The sequence below is a fragment of the Balaenoptera ricei genome, chromosome 13 (genome assembly GCF_028023285.1).
Source record: "Balaenoptera ricei isolate mBalRic1 chromosome 13, mBalRic1.hap2, whole genome shotgun sequence".
In the NCBI taxonomy this organism is placed as follows: domain Eukaryota; kingdom Metazoa; phylum Chordata; class Mammalia; order Artiodactyla; family Balaenopteridae; genus Balaenoptera; species Balaenoptera ricei.
In genome coordinates, this window is record NC_082651.1 from 49,114,897 (window position 1) to 49,133,072 (window position 18,176).

The window sequence follows — 18,176 nt, forward strand, 5'->3', positions numbered from 1 at the left end:
TTTTATTCTACTAAATGCTTATTTTAAAAAATGTCTCAATGAACAGTCTAAGCTACCACCTTAAGAAACTAGAAAAAAACAGATCAAAAACTCAAAACAAGCAGAAGAAATAATAAACATAAGAGCAGACATCACTGAAATTGAAAACAGAAAAAGAAAATCAATGAAATCAAAAGTTTAAAAGTTGTTTGAAAAGATCAATAAAATTGAGAAAACTCTAGTCAGACTGACAAAAAAAGAGAAAAGACATAGGTTTTCATTATCAGGAATGAAAGTGAGGACATTATAATAGACCTCATAGACATTAAACAGATAATAATGTGAGCTACTCTATGCATATAAATTTGATAACATAGTTGGGATAGACTAATTATTTAAAAACCACAAGCTACCAAGCTTTCTGAAAATGAAACAGATAATCTGAATACTCCTAAAACTATTTTAAAAACTGAATTTATAGTTAAAAAAAAAAACTCCGAAAAAGATATATCCATGTCCAGATAGTCTCACTGGCAAACTCTACCAAACATTTAGAGGGAAAAAATACCATCAATTGTGCACAATCTCCATCAGAAAATAAAGATTAGAAAACATGTCCCAAGTCATTTTCTGAAGCTACCATTACCCAGAGTACCAAAACAAAACAAAACAAAAAAAACAAACAGAACAAAAAACCACTTTAGTCCAGTATCCCTCATAACTATAGAAGCAAAAATCCTCAACAAAAGATTAAGAAATATAATTCAGTAATATATTTTTTAAAAATACAACACAATCAAGTGCAGTTTACCTCAGAACGGCAAGGCTCATTCAATTTTGAAAAATCAATGAAATCGACTATATTGACAGTTCAAATAAGAAAACCTAGTTGATCAGATCAACTGATGCAAAAAGAGCATTTGACCAGATTTAATACCCATTTAGCACTTTTTAATCTCAGAAAACAAGGAATAACAAGGAACTTCCTCAATCTATACAGAGAAGCTACAAAAACAGAAACGAAACTACACAAGTGGGCACACAGCAAAGTCAATTCTCACCACTCTTATACAACACTGTGCTGGAAATCTTAGCCACAGCAATAAGACAAGAAAAAGAAAGAAAAAACATACAGCTTGGGAAAGAAATAAAACCATCCCTATTTGCAGACAACATGGTTTATCTACATAGAAAATCCCAAGGTTATCTACAGAAAACTCCTACAACTAATAAGTGAGTTTAAACAAGGTCACAGAATATACAGCCAATACATAAAAGTCAATTATATGCTTATATACTAGTAATGTAGAATTGGAGGTTACAATTTTAAAAGTTTACAGTAGCTCCAAAATAAATGAAATTACCCTGGAATATATCTAACAAAACTTGAACAGAATCTGTATGCCAAGAACTATAAAACACTGTTTAAAGTAATCATAAAAGATCAAAATAAATGGATACACACACCAGGTTTATGGATTGGAAAACTCAATATAGTAAAGATGTCAGTTGTCTTCTGACTGATCTAAAGATTTAACACAATTCTAATTGAAAGCCCAGAAAGGATTTCTGTAGACATAAGCAAGCTGATTATACATTTTATACAGAAAGACAAAGATACCAGAATAGCAAAAACAATTTTTAAAATGGGAAATAATGTTGGAAGAATCATGCACGATCTTAAGCCTTTCAAAAGCAGGAGTCAGCAAATATTTTCTGTCTTCACAGACAGGCCACTTAATAAATATTTTGGGTTTTGCAGGTCATACAGTCTCTGTCACAGCTACAGAGTTTACAGTTGTAGCGAGAAAGCAGCCACTGACAGTATGTAAATGAATGGCTGTGTGCCAATAAAGCTATATTTATAAAACTAGGCATGGACTGGATTTGGCCATGGACTGTGGTTTGCCATTCCCTGCTCTAAAGCTAAACTAATCAAGAAAGTATGGTATTAGTAAAAGGACAGACACGTGGATTAATGGAATAGAATAGAGAACTCAGAAGTTGACCCATACAAATATTCCTGATTTTTAACAAAAGTACAAAGGCAATTCAATGAACAAAGGATACTCTTCAACAAATGGTATTTAAACAACTGGAATCTATGTGTAAGAACCATGAGCCCTAAACTAAACCTCACACCTTATTCAAAACTTAACTCAAAACGGATCATAGATCTAAATATAAAATGTAAAACTATAAAACTTCTAGAAGAAAACATAGGAGGAAATCTTCATGATCTGGAAATAGTCAAAGAATTCTCAGATCTGACTCTGAAAGCACAATTCATAATTTTAAAAACCTGATAAGCTGGACTTCATCAAGTTTTGCTCTTCAAAGGACACTGTTAAGAGCATGAAAAGACAAGCTACTTGCTAGGAGAAAATATTTGCAAATCACGTGATAGACATTAAATTTATATCCAGAATATATTAAAAACTCAACAATAAGAAAACAACCCAATTAAAATGGGCAAAAGATTTGACTTGACCATATACTTTAATAAGGACATATACAGATGGCAAATAAGCACATGAAAAAATATTCAACATCATTAGTCATGAAGAAAGTGCAAAATTAAAACCATGATGAGATACCCCTGCACACCTATTAGAATATCTGTAATAAAAACATACTGACAATAATACTAAGCACTGGTTAAGATGCAGAGCAAATGAAGAACTCATTCACTGCTGATGACAATACAAAAATGATACAGCCATCCTGGGAAACAGTTTCGCAGTTTCCTATGAAGTAAAAATATATTGAGGGAATTCCCTCGTGGTCCAGTGGTTAGGACTTTGTGCTTCCACTGCAGGGGGCCTGATTCAATCCCTGGTCGGGGAAGCAAGATCCCACAAGCTGCATGGCACCACCAAGAAAAAAACACTACAAAAGTATATTTAGCATCAGCCAGCAATCCTATTCTTGAGTATTTACCCTAGAGAAATGAAAACTTATGTCACACAAAAACCCACAGATGAATGCTGATAGCCATTTTACTTATAATTGCCAAAACCTGGGAAAACAAATATCCTTCAACAGGTGAATAAACAAACTGGCACATCTATAAAATGGAATACTGTTAAGCAATAAAAAGTAACGAACTATTGATACATTTAGTATCTTGAATGAATATCGGGAGCAATATACTGAGTGACAGAAGCCAGACACAGAAGTTTATATGTATGATTCCAATTATATGACATTCTTGAACTCAAAACTATAGTCATGGTGAGAAGCAATTGCCAGGAATACTGGTAGGGGAGGGTGTGACTATAAAGTATGAGGGAATTTTTTGGCATGATGAAACTATTTTGTATTCTGTTTGTGGTGTAGTGGTAATAACATGAATCTATACATCTCTTAAAATTCATAGAATCTATGTCTTTAAAAGTTCATTTTAATGTATAATAACTTAATAAAAATTTTAAAACCAAAAAACTTATTATATAAGAGAATTACCTAAAACTTTGTAAAACAATATAATCTCACCTTTATTTGTTAAAAAAGATGCATAATAATAAGTATAGGAACTAACTATCCAGATAAGAACTCTAGATATTTGGATTATATTAATGTTCTTTTTCTGTGTGTGTGTGTGTTTTTTTAGTTTTTCTATGATAATAATGGATTACTTCTAAAATTATAAAAATAAAATTTATTTAATAGAAAACTTTTACCATTCATTCTAATTTTGTAATACCCAGGAGGAGTTCAGAGCATCACATTTTGTTTCCATGACTGTTTTTTTTTGAAAATTGTATATGTGAAATATTTCATTTGTATATTAAAGTTGAATTTAATTGCTCTTCAAATGGTGAGAAAGTTAAAAACAGTTTTCAACATTTTTAACATTATGGTATTTAAATGATTATGTTGTTGAAAGTTTCCAAGGAAATTTTTTTCATTATATTTTTTAAAACCTCGTAAGTTTGAAAATATTCAATATTTAAAATCTGTAACATATTTAACCCTATAATTTCCTTTTTCATTCTTTTTCCAATTAAAAAAACCTATACACAATAGACAAGTATTTGACAGAAGGAATGAACTTGAAAAAGACATCTGTGCTGGATCTTTGATGGCTAAGACCTGTAATGAAGAAGGTAATGGTATCCAAGGTACACAAAGTATTCAAAGTGTAACAGAAAAACAGTGTCATAGCTGGCAAGAGCTTTCAGTGAATGCATAAAAATAAGAAAACCCTAAGCATTTTTAGTTGATGTGCTATAAGACTGCTCTAGGCTAGTATAATGTAAAATACCAAGTCACGTGATTATAAAAAAAGGCTTAATTTTAATAAGCACACAAATAAATTTGGGGATTTCATTAAAATGTTGATTCTCATTCAGTAGATCTGGGCTAGAGCCCATGATTCTGAATTTCCAACAAGCTCTCAAGTAATGCATATGGTGCCGGCCTGAAGATTACACTTTGAGAAGCCAGACTTTGAAGGTCATTGAGAAAAATGGCATGATTCTTGCCCAGTTTAGTAACAAGAAGATAAAAACAGTAAGTACTATAACATAAGGCAGCCATGTAATATACTCCCTAAAAGTGGTACCAAAATAAAAGCATGATGAGGTAACAGCATTCACCTCCAGCCAAGATGCTGAGCTGAGCAGGTGGCCTTCAAAGATAAGTAGAATTTTACCATGCAGAAGAAACTGCGTATGAAATTATAGAAATACAAAACATAGATAACACATAGATGACTGCTTGTGAAGGAACAAAAATAATTAATATTTGAATGTTCTCACTATGTCCCCTTCACTGTCCCCTAAAGATGAACCTAAGTTTGGCCTACTCATTTTCTTCCCTTTACCTCTGCGAATGGGCCAATTGAAATGCAAAATTTGGAAGAAAGGGAGATAACAGAGGACAAGAGAGGCATGTGGAGTTAAGAGACTTTAAGTGGAGTTTTTCTTCTGAAAAGCCCAGGGAAGGAAATACATGAGAGCAACTTCAGCATCTGAGAGATGTGGTGAAGACAGAAAAAGAATCTTTAAGTATTGCATTGTGCCAGGGATATAGCAGTTACTAACATTTTTTTTTTCATAAACTGAGGCCTACCAACTCCGTGTCACAAAGCAGATATACTATATGGTCCCAATTCTGACCCAAAATACTGCTACTTCAACTCTTCAGTTGTTCTCACCTATGAAATCAAACTTTCAACGGAATGATTCACGTAAAGGATGGGCAGTTGAATAAACAGTTTAAAGTGATTCTTTTGGCATTAATGGCTTAAAGATACATGATTTTGTCTTCAGAAAAATATGCTATTTTTGTCTCTTTGTTTTCCCTTGAATTTGAAGAAAAGTGTAGAGTTAACAATATTCAAAAAGGCCAGCAATAAAGTTGAAATTAAAAGTTGACGGTTACTAGTAAGATGGCAGAATAGGAGGTCCCTCCAGCCCTCATTCCCCCACAGAAACACTGATTTGGCAACCATCCATGAATTAAAAGTGCCACTGTAGGAGCTTCAAAATCCAGGTAGAAGTTGCAGCATCCCCACTGGAGCCCAAAACCAAGGAAAGACACTTTGAGAAGGCATGCCCACACTGTGGTAGCAGGTCTGCTGAATACAGACCTGAGTGCAGCCCTATCCCCCTGTGGACATGGCTCCAGCCACACTCAACTAAGACCCAGCAGGAACCGCACCCACCTGTGACTCCAATTTTAGGCCCGCTGAATACACACCCAACTAAAGACCTAGAAGCAACCCCATGACGAGCTCCCACTGCTCAACTGTGATCCTGGAGGCAGTCTCATCCACCCAGAGACCTGGGAGGAGACAAGACAATCTGCACCCCAAGAAAAAGACCTGCCAACTGTGGATTTAGAAGTAGTCCCATCCACCTGAGGACCCAGCATGTGGTACTCCTGCTGGTGCCCCCAGTAATAGTCTAGCCAACCATGGACCTGACTGTGGACCTGGAAGCAGCTTCATAATCTGGCCTTGGCCCTGCCTAACTGCAGTTTGGAGGCAGGCTTGTCCATCCAGGGACCTAGCAGGAGTAGGTCTTTACCTGCCAAAAACAGTCTATAAAGAATTGAAGAGGTTCCTGCTCCTTCAAATGCATGCACAGACACGAATACAAGGTCATAAAGATCACAAAGAATCAGGCAAAGATGACGGCACCAAAGAAAACTAATAAAGTTCCAGTAACCAACCCTAAAGAAATGTATATCCATGAATGGCTTGACAAAGAATTGTATAAAAACTGTCATAAAGCTCAATGTTCTAAAAGAGGACACAGATAGACAACTAAAGACAATCAGGAAAACAATACCTAAACAAGATGAGATGTTCAATAAAGATATAGAAACCATTCAAATAAGAAAAAAAAAGGGACTTCCCTGGCAGTCCAGTGGTTAAGACTCCACGCTCCCAGTGCAGGGGGCGTGGGTTTGATCCTTGGGGAACTAAGATCCTGCATGCCACACAGTGCAGCCAAAAAATAAAAAATAAAAATACTTTAAAAAAAGAATATAAAAAAAAAGAAGACTGAGGCTAAAGAGTACAATAACTAAAGTAAAAAATTCAATAACTTCAACAGCAGAATCAATCAAGCAGAAGAAAGAATCAGCAAACTCAAACACAGGTCATTTGAAATTACCCATTGAGAGGAACAACAACAACAACCAAAAGAATGAAAAATGTGAAGAAAGTCTATGGGATTTATGGTATACCAATAAGGCACAAATATACACATTTTGGGAGTCCCAGAGGAGTAGAGACAGAGAAAAAGAGAGAGAGAGAAAAGCTAAAAACTTATTGAAAGAAATAACGGTTGGGGCTTCCCTGTTGATGCAGTGGTTAGGAATCCGCCTGTCAATGCAGGGGACACGGGTTTGAGCCCTGGTCTGGGTAGCTCCCACATGCTGCAGAGCAACTAAGCCCGTGTGCCACAACACCACAACTACTGAGCCTGTGTTCTAGAGCCTGCGAGCCACAACTACCAAAGCCCGTCTGCCTAGAGCCCATGCTCCGCAACGAGAAGCCACCGCAATGAGAAGCTGGTGCACTGCAACAAAGAGTAGCCCCCACTCGCCACAACTAGAGAAAGCCCACGCACAGCAACGAAGACCCAATGCAGCCAAAATAAATAAATAAATAAAATACAAAATACAAAATAAATAATGGTTGAAACATCTGAAATCTAGAGAGGGAAATGGACATCCAGATTTGTGAGGCCCCAAATTCCCCAAATAGGTTGAACCCAAATAGATTTTCATGAGACACATTATAATTATCAAAAATCAAATGCAAAGAGAGAATTTTTACAGCAGTGAGAGAAAAGTAACTTGTCACATACGAGGGAGTATACAAGGAATAGCACATCAACTATTGGTGGATTTCTCTGCAGAAACCTTGCAGGTCAGAAGCGAGTGAGATGATATATTCCTTTTCTAAAGGAAACGCTTCCAAACGGGAATACTTTACCTGGCAAAACTTCTTTCCTTTAAGAAAGAAGGAGAGATAAAGACTTTCCCAGACAAACAAATGCTTAGGGAGTTCATCATGCTCGATCTGCCTTATAAGAAGTGCTAAAGGGAGTTCCAGCTGAAACAAACAAAAAAATGCTAGACAATAACATGAAACTGTAACTCATTGCTAAAGGAAATATAAAGAGAAACACAATACTGTAATACTGTAATTGTGGCACATAAATCACTTGTAACACTAGTCTTTAAAGACGAAAGTAGTAAGAATAACTATAACCACTGTAATGCGTTCATGGAAACACAATATAGAAAGAAGTAAAATCTAGCATGAGTTTGTAAATTGTGTGTGTGAGGAAAGAAGTAAAGGGTGCACTTTCTGGATATAATTGAAGTTAAGTTGTTATTAGCTTAAAACAGAGTGATATAACTATAAAATCTTTGATGTTAGCCCAGTAGTAACTTTTTTAAAAAGTATAATAGATATACCAAAGATAAAGAGAAAAGAATCAAAGCATGCTATTACCAAAAAATATATCATCAAACAATAAAGAAACGTGAGCAAAGAGGACAAGAACAAGAGAAAAAAGACAGAAAACAATTTTTAAAATGGCAATAGGAAACCCTTTCCTATCAATAATCACTTTAAGTGTAAGTGGACTAAACTCAATCAAAAGACAGAGTGGCTGAATGGATAAAAATTAAGACTCAACTACATGCTATCTACAAGAGGCTCACTTTAGATTTAAGGGCATGCGTAGGCTAAAAGTGAAAGGGTAGAGAAAGATATTCCATGAAAATAGTAACCAAAAGAAAGCAGGAGTCACTGTATCAGACAAAATAGACTTTAAGTCAAAAACTGTCATGAGACAAAGAAGTTCATTATATAAAGGGTCGATTCAACAGGAAAATATAACAATTATAAATATATATGTGCCCAACATCAAATATAAAATGTTTATTAATGTGTAAAGCAAACACTGACAGATCTGAAGAGCAAAATAGACAGCAATACAATAATAGCAGGATACTTCAATACCTAACTCTTTATAATGTATAAATCATTCAGACAGGAAAAATCTAGAAAGAAACAGCAGAACTGAACAACACTATACACCAAATTAAAACTGAAGACATATACAGAACAATAGCAGCAGAATACTCATTCTTCTCAGGTGTACATGGACCATCACCCAGATAAATCACATGCTAGGTCACAAAACAAGTCTTAACAAATTTAAGAAGACTGGAATCATTCCAAGTATCTTTTCTGATAACAATGTAATGAAACTAGAAATGAATACAAGAAAGAAAATGGGATAACTAATGGAATTTTAAAAAATACACTCTTAAACAACTATTGGGTCAAAGAAGAAATCAAAAGTAAATTAGAAAATATCTTGAGACAAACAAAAATGAAAACATACCAAAACTTATAGGAAGCAGCATAAACAGTACCAAAAGGGAAGTTTATAAACAATAAACTTTTTATTTAAAAAAAATTACAAAGGAACAACATAACTTTACACTTCAAGGAACTAGAAAAGAACAAACTAACCCCAAAGCTGGCAGAAGGGAGGAAATAATCAAGATTAGAGTAGAAATAAGTTAAATAGAAAATAGAAAAACTGTTTTTAAAAATCATTGAAACTAAGAACTGGTTTTTGGAACAGATAAAGTCAACAAACCCTTAGCTAGACTAACTAAGAAATAAAGAGGGAAGACTTAAATAAATAAAATCAGAAATAAAGGTGGAGATATTGCAACTGATCCCACAGAAACAAAAATGATCATAATGGACTATTATGAACTATTATATAGCAATAAGTTGAAAAACCTAGAAAAATGGCAAAATTCCTAGAAACCCATAATTTACCAAGAATGGATCAAGAAGAAATAACCTGAGCAGATCAATAACAAATAAGGAAATTGAAGGGGTAATCAAAAAAATTCCAACAAAGAAAAGCCCCGGACCAGATGGATTCACAGGTGAATTCTAGCAAACATTTAAAGAAGAATTAATAACAGTCCTCCTCAAACTTTTCCCAAAAATTGAAGAAGAGGGAAAACTTCCAAACTTATTCTATGAGGCCAACATCACCCTGATACCAAAGCCAGACAAAGACACCAGAAGAAAAGAAAACCACAGGTCAACATCCCTGATGAACATTGATGCAAAAATTCCCAACAAAGTACTAGCAAACTGAATTCAACGGCACATTAAAAGAATCACACACTTGACCAAGTAGGATTTATCCCTAAAATGCAACGATGGTTCAACATACAAAACTCATAGAATGTGATACACATTAACAGAACAAAGGATAATATTCACATGATCATCTCAATAGATGCAGGAAAACATTTGACAAAATCCAACACCCTTTCAAGATTTGAAAACAAACATAAAAAAACCTCTCAACAAATCAGGTGCAGAAAGAACTTACCTATTAAAGACCTTAACTTACCTTACAGTAAAGACCATTTATGAAAAGGCCACACTTAACATCATACTCAGCAATGAAAGGCTGAAGCCTTTCCCTTTAATTTCTGGAACAGGCAAGAATGCTCACTCTCACCTCCCTATTCAACACAGTACTGGAAGTCCTAGCCAGAACAATTAGAAACAAAAAATAAATAAAGGCATCCAAATTGGAAAGAAAGAAGTAAAATTATTTTTGTTTGCAGATGATATGTTTTTATATGGAGAAAACCCTAAAGACTCCATAAAAAAACTTTTAGAACTAAACAAAACCCCAATGGCATTTTTTACAGGAATAGAAAAGGCAATCCTAAAATTCATTTAGAACCACAAAAGACACCAAATAGCCAAAGCAATTTTAAGCAAGAAGAATAACATTGGAGGTAACACATTCCCTGATTTCAAAACATACTACAAATCTATAATACTCAAAACAGTATAGTACTGGCATAAAAACAGACATATAGACCAGTGAAACAGAATAGAGAGCACAGAAATAAACCCATACATATAGGATCCACTGATCTTCAAAAAGGGTGCCAAGAATACACAATGGGAAAAAGATAGTTTCTTCCATACTTGTAGGAAAACTAGATGTCCACATGGAAACCAATGAAACTGAACACTTATCTCACTCCATGTTAAAAAATATCCATTCAAAATGTATTACACACCTAAACTTAAAACCAGAAACAATAAACTCTTAGAATAAAACAGGGGGAAAGCTAAACACTGAACCAGGCAATTTCTTGGATATGACACTAAAAGCACAGACAACCAAAGCAAAAATAGATAAGTGGGATTAGATCAAACTAAAAATCTTCTACACAGCAAAAGAAACCATCAACAAAATGAAAAGGCAATATTGGGAGAAAGTATTTGCAGAGCATATATCTGATATGGGATAAATACCTAAAATATATAAAGAAATCATATAACCCAGTAAAAAAGAAAATCTGATTTAAAAATGGGCAGAGGAACTGAGTAGACCTTTTTACAAAGAAGACATACAAATGGCCAACACGTACATGAAAAAGTGCTCAAAATCACCAATCAGGAAAATGCAAATCAAAACCACGAGATATCACTTCCTATCTCTTAGGATGGCTATTATCAAAAATACAAACAACAACAGGTGTTGGCAAGGATGTGGACAAAAGGGAACCCTTATATACTGTTGGTGGGAATGTAAATTGGTGCAGCCACTATGGAAAACAATATGGGGGTTTCTCAAAAAATTAAAAATAGAACTACCATTTTATCCAGCAATTCCACTTCTGGTTTTATATATCTAAAGGAACTGAAATCTGGTTCTTAAAGAAATATCTACAATCCCACATTTATCACAGTGTTATTCACAACATTTGGATTGGAAACAACCCAAATGTTCATCAGTGAACAAATGGATAAATATTCTATATACATATAATGGAATATTATCCAGCCCTTAAAAAGAAGGAAATTCTGCCATTTGTTACAATATAGATGGACCTGAAGAACAGTTATGCTAAATAAAACAAGTCAAAACATAGAAGCAGAAAGTGAAATGATGATGGCCAGGGGCTGGGGAGAGGGGTAAGTGGGAAAGTGTTGGCCAAAGGATACAAAATTTCACTTATGCAAAATAAGTTCTGGAGATCTGCTGTACAACACAGGGGCTATGATGAACAGTACTGTATTATATACTTAAAATGTTGCTAAGAGGGTAGATCTTAGGTTAAGTGCTCTTAAACAAAGGAAAAAAGAAAAAAATACAAGGGAGGGTGGATGGGAGGAAACTCTTGGAGGTGATGTATAAGTTTATGGCAATAATAGTGATGATGGTTTCACAGGTGTACATGTATCTCCAAATACATCAAGTTGAATACATTAAATATCTATAGCTTTTTGTATCACTGTGGTTAATACAGTTTCCTTCATGGTAAAAGTAATTGAAGAACTTTAGTTATTTTGAAATGACCAAGAATTGGTTGCTGAATTTTGTCATTTTGACAGTGCACTGGGCTAGTAGATCACGGCTTTACATGCTTTATAAGCCCAATGATGCTAAAGTGTAAAGCAGTAGTGAAAGATAAGAACTAAAAGGTAGGTAATGGGTCAGATTGTGGATGGGCTGTGGTGCAAGGCTAAAGAGTTTATATTTATTTCAGTAGGTAGTTATATGGCTTTTAAGGTTATAGGTAGGAAAGTAATATTATCAAGAGCATGGCATAAGAATATTAACCTACTGGCCTCATCCCAAGTTGATTGAAATGAGAAATAACAGAAGGAAATACTAAATAGCAAGCTCATTATGATACTTTGGGAGTACAGTAAGCCTGAGGGAAAATATTGATAGGAACAGAAAAGGATAATTTTTGAGATTAATAAAAGATTTAATATGACTTGTAAGCATCTTTCATCCAGCAGTCAACAAATATTTATTGAGTGCCTCCTATGTAGCAGAAACTATGTTATAGAGTGAAAACAGAGGTAAAAGACATAATCTCTGCATATAATGTGTTCACAGTTGATAACTATGGTAGAATGCTTTTGATACATTCTCCAAACTGACATTAAAGTGACTTTAAACTATTTAGACCTTTTATAATCTACACATATCATCCCTATCCAACCTTATTTTCTACTACTGCATATTTTTTAACTACCTCTACTTCCTTGTCACCCAAAACATATTAATGCCTAAATGATCCTTTCTACCCAATTCTTCTAAAAATATTCATTTTGAAAACGATTAATCTTTTCCTACTGACAAATTCTAATGATTTTTTCCAGAACTCTTCTGCACAACTGCTGATAACATTCTATATTATTGACTACTCCTTCCTTGAAATAACCTTATTTTGCCTTCATTGTACTCTAGCAACTGAATCCTCTTTTGCCCAATATAGATCTTAGCTCTAATAACTGTTTTAGAATAGTATTCAGATAAGTTTAAAATATTTTTTTAAGCAACCAATTCTAATATAAGTGGCTAAATAACACATCAGGGTCTCCCTTTGTGTTTTACTATGTGTGAACTTCCACACTTAAGTACCAAAGGATTAATACAGTAAGAACAAATTAATGAATATGGGTTGTATTAGTTAGGGTTCTCCAGAGAAATAGAACCAATAGGGTGTGTGTGTGTGTGTGTGTGTGTGTGTGTGTGTGTGTGTCTATTATAAAGAATTGGCTCACATGATTATGGAGGCTGACAAGTTCCAAGACCTATGATCTACAAGCTGGAAACCCAGCAGATCTGATAGTTTAGTTCCAATCTGAAGGCCAACAGGCTCAAATCCAGGAAGAGCTGATGTTTCAGTTCAAGTCCAAAGGCAGGAGAAAACCAATGTCCCAGGTCAAAGGCAGACAAAGCAGGAGTTCCCCCCTATTCAGGGAAGGGCCAGCCTTTTCTTCTTTTCAAGCCTTCAATTGATTGGACGAATCCCATCCACATTAGGAAGGGCAATCTACTTTACTCAGTCTATCAATTTAAATGTTAAATTCATCCAAAAATATTTTCATAGAAACACCCAGAATGATGTTTGACCAAATACAGGGGTACCCTATGGCTCAGTCACATTGACACAGAAACAACCATCCACATGGATCCTGCTTAACCAAGTTTAATTACCTAGTAGAAAACCCATTATAAAGGTGGTATTTTCTAACACAAAATAAGAATAGGCAGGAATTCTACAGAGATGAGGCTGATGAGGAAGCTATACAAACTAAATTAATAGACAGAAAAGCAAAAATGAACAACAAAAACCTAACAAATGACCAAGTTGGCTAAGTTGAGAACTTTACTGAAATTTGCGATTTGAAAGAAAAAGTGGAAGTAGCCAAAAGAGGAGAAAAAAGTACAATAAAGGAGAAAAAAGACAGAAACTTTTAATGGTTCTTCCCTTCTGTTTTTATAGAAATCATAAATGAATCATATAATCTGAGAAGTTTTATTTTTTTAATTTTCTATCTAAAACAAAACTAAAAACAAAAATTAAAATGAAATTTAAAAATTAATGTCCAAGGAGGTTCTGGTTCAAGATGGCAGTTAGGGGACTTGCCTGGTGGTGGAGTGGTTTAGAATCCACCTACCAATGCAGGGGACATGGGTTCGATCCCTGGCCCAGGAAGATCTCACATGCCATGGAGCAACTAAGCCCCTGCACCACAACTACTGAGCCTGCACTCTAGAGCCCGTGAGCCACAACTACTGAGCCTGCACGCCACAACTACTTTAGCCCGCACGCCCTAGAGCCCACGCATTGCAACTACTGAGCCCATGCACCACAACTACTGAAGCCCACATGCTCTGCGGCCTGCGTGCCACAACTACTGAGCCCACGTACTGCAACTACTGAAGCCCATGTGCCTAGAGCCTGTGCTCCACAACAAAGGAAGCCACTGCAATGAGAAGCCCGTGTATCGCAACGAAGAGTAGCCCCCGCTTGGCACAACTAGAGAAAGTCCGCACACAGCAACGAAGACCCAGTGCAGCCAAAAAATAAATAAATAAATCAAAAAGGTGGCAATTAGGAGGGTCTTGAGCTCACCTCATCCCACAGACACACCGAATCTATAGCTATATAGGGAACAATTTTCTCTGAAAAAAACCCCAGAAACTAGCTAAGCGACTCCTATACATCAGGCAAATGAGGAAAAAAACCAACATCGAAATGGGTAGGAGAGACTGAGACATAATCTTGCCACAAACTCACCCCACATGGCAACCCACAATTGGAACTCTCAAATTGGAACTTCCCTCTGAGGAGCAAAGGGTTTGAACCCCATGTCTAGTTCCCCAACTTTTCAGATCTGTAACTTAGAGCTGAGTGCCCAAACATGTAGCTTTGAAAGCCAATGGGGCTTGCATCCACAAGACCGACAAGGCTCTAACAAACTGAGAAACAGTTTTTAAAGTGCTCATAGACTCACCTGAGTATGTCCCAGGGCCCAGGGCAGAGGCACCAACTGAAAAAACACCCAGTCTTTCTGTGAAAGAGGCCCATTTACTTGTCTTAAATCTTCAGCCTAAGGAACAGACATCTAATTTAATACCCATACAGGTGCCTACTGAACTACTTTCCAAAGATGCAGGGTAGCACTCTCCCTCTGCTTTGCTCCAGGTCACTGGTATCTCCTGGAAAGGAACTGAGCACTCAGTGGCTGTTTTCACAGAAATGAAACAAACAATTCTAAAATTGTATGGAACTACAAAAGACCCCAAATAGGCAAAATAATCTTGAGAAAGAAGAGCAAACCTGGAGGCATCATGCTTCCTGATTTCAAACTATATTACATGTTATAGTAATCAAAACAGTATGGTACTGGCATAAAAACAGACACATAGATCAATGGAGAATAGAGAGCTCAGAAATAAACCCACAAGTATATGGTCAATTAATTTACAACAAAAGAGCCAAGAATATATGTGGGGAAAGAACAGTCTCTTCAATGAATGGTGTTGGGAAAACTGGACAGTCACATGTAGAAGAATGAAAATGGACCACTATCCTAAACCATACACAAAAGTTAACTCAAAATTCATTAAAGACTTGAATGTAAGACCTGAAACCATAAAACCCCTAGAAGAAAACACAGACAGTAACTGCCTTGACATCAATCTTGGTGATGATTTTTGGATTTGACAACAAAAGCAAAGGAAACAAAAACAAAAATAAACAAGTGAGTCTACATAAAACTTTTACAAAGCCTCTGCACAGCAAAGGAAGCCATCAACAAAATGAAAAGGCAACCTACAGACTGGGAGAAAATATTTGCATATCACATATTTGATAAGTGGTTAATATCCAAAATATATAAAAACTCACGTAACTTAATAGAAAAAAAAATCTGATTTTAAAATGGGCAGAGGATCTGAATAGACATTTTTCCGAAGAAGACATACAGATGGCCAATAGGTACATGATAAGGTGCTCAACGTCACTAATCATCTGGGAAATGCAAATTAAAACCACAATGAGATATCACTTCACACCTGTCAGAATGTCTATTATCAAAAAGACAAGAAATAACAAGTGCTGGTCAGGATGTGGAGAAAAAGGAATCCTCATGCACTGTTGGTGTGAATGTAAATTGGTACAGCCACTATGGAAAACAGTATGGAGGTTCCTCAAAAAATTAAAAATAGAACTACCAGATGATCCAGCAATTCCACTTCTGGGTACTTATCAGAAGAAAACAAAAGCACTACCTCAAAAAGATATCTGTACCCCCATGTTTGTTGCAACATTATTTACAGTAGCCAACATATGGAACCAACCTAAGCATCCATTAGTGGATGAATGGATAAAAAAACGTGATATATACACACACACACACACACACACACACACACACACACACAATGGAATATTATCAGCCATAATAATGAAGGAAATTCTGCCATTTGTCCCAACATGAATGGACCTTGAGGGCATTATGCTAAGTGAAAGAAACTAGACTGAGAAAGACAACTGTATGATCTCACTTATATGCAGAATATTAAAAAAACCCAAAACACCCAAACTCATAGATACAGAGAACAGATTGTTGGTTTGCTAGAGGTGGGGATTGAGGGGTAGGCTAAGTAGGTAAAAGGGGGCAAAAGATGCAAACTTCCACTTACAAAATAAATCATGGGGATGTAATGTACAGCAAAGTGACTATAGTCAATAATACTGTACTGTATATTTGAAAGTTGTTAAGAGAGCAGATATTAAAAGTTCTCATCCCAAGAAAAAAATGTAACTATGTGTGGTAATAGATGTTAACTAGACATATTTTGGTGATAATTTTGCAATATATAAACATCTAATCATTATGTTGTACATCTGAATCTAATATAATGTTATATGTCAATTAGATAATTTTAATATATTACTTAAATTTTAAAAATAAAAGTTTAAACTTTTATTAAACACACATAAAATTATCCTGTCAAACTATCATAAAAATTTCTAACTGCTTTTTCTCATATTTTTCTATTTTTCATCACAAATAATAAACAGTTCACAGACCAGTAGCAAACAATTTGCAGATCAATTATTGGTCTTCATCCCACACTCTGAGTAACACTGGTCTAAGAGTAACTCCTTATTAAATTTAGTGAGAAAGCTCATGTAATAAATTTGTGATGAAACAGCAACAACACTGGATGTGTTCAAGTCAAAAAGACCTAATGGATATGTACTTAAGACACTTAAGACACTGGATAATGATCACAAGTAATTCTTTTTTTTTTTAAAGCATTACAGTGGTCAGCCTAACACTGACAATTTTGTTGGTCAAATACTGAAAGAAATTATCCAATAATTTACCATCCTTCCTATAAAACTAATGAGACTATGACACAACCAGCAAGGATTTTCTGGAAAGCAATTCTCATTGTATTGATTTAATTTATTTCTATCACAGTCCACGTAATGTTATAGATATAATCTACATACCTCAATTTTTAAAGGCTTTGATTGTGTCCTATATTCCAAAACAAGCTAGAAAATGTTTTAATCTTAAACACCTCTCTACCACTATTAGGGGCCATTATGAATAAGAATGTCCATGGTAAAGCAAACAATCACTGATCATTTACAATGTGCCAGGCATTCTGCTAAGTACTTTAGGTACTATGCTAAAGCTAGCTATCCTCCATGTAAAGAATAACTATCACTCAGTTTATTTACTTAGGTAGAAATAAATTTTAAAATGATATGGAAAGGGGAAAATCGATAGAAATGAATGTAAGCGTTAAAAAATTGGAGTAACATTACCATAGTTTGGAAAAAGGCTATCTAGACTAGAGATCTGCAAAGTAGAGCCCATGGACCAAGTATGACTGCCACCTGTTTTTTTAGAGCCCACAAGCTAGAATGGTTTCACATTTTTAAATGTTTTGGAAAAAATCAAAAGAAGAACAATATTTTGTGACACACAGAAGTTCAGTTTCAACGTCTATAAATAAAGTTTTATTGGAACACAGCCATGCTTATTCTTTTACATCGGTTATCGCTGTTTTCATGCTACAATAGCAGAATTGAGTAGCACTTCGTATGGCTGCTTAGCACACTGCAAACCGCAGTGACACAGTTATAAATCCACAGCCTTTCAAGTGCCACATCACAATTTTTAACTTTATCTTTATTACCAGTGCCTGCTCATCATATCAAAACCAGAAATGAAGATTAGACTGCAAATGTCACACTTTTAAGGCACAGTGGAGAGTGGATTGTTCTGTTATCAAATTAGATGGCAAAGCACCATGTTTATTATGCAATGACAC

General features: G+C 35.2%; 1 protein-coding gene across 3 annotated transcripts in view; it reads left to right on the forward strand.

Moving 5' to 3' along the window:
* Positions 1-18,176, forward strand: part of WDPCP (WD repeat containing planar cell polarity effector) — a 418,665-nt gene that overhangs the window by 369,269 nt on the left and 31,220 nt on the right. Inside the window, exon 16 of one of the 3 annotated variants that reach the window (XM_059943234.1) lies at positions 4,009-4,072. The exons of the other annotated variants lie outside the window; for them this stretch is intronic. Coding sequence (XP_059799217.1) covers positions 4,009-4,064 — 56 coding nt within the window. The 3' untranslated portion in view covers positions 4,065-4,072. Of the gene's footprint in view, positions 1-4,008; positions 4,073-18,176 lie in introns of those variants that run through there. 3 annotated transcript variants of the gene reach the window in all.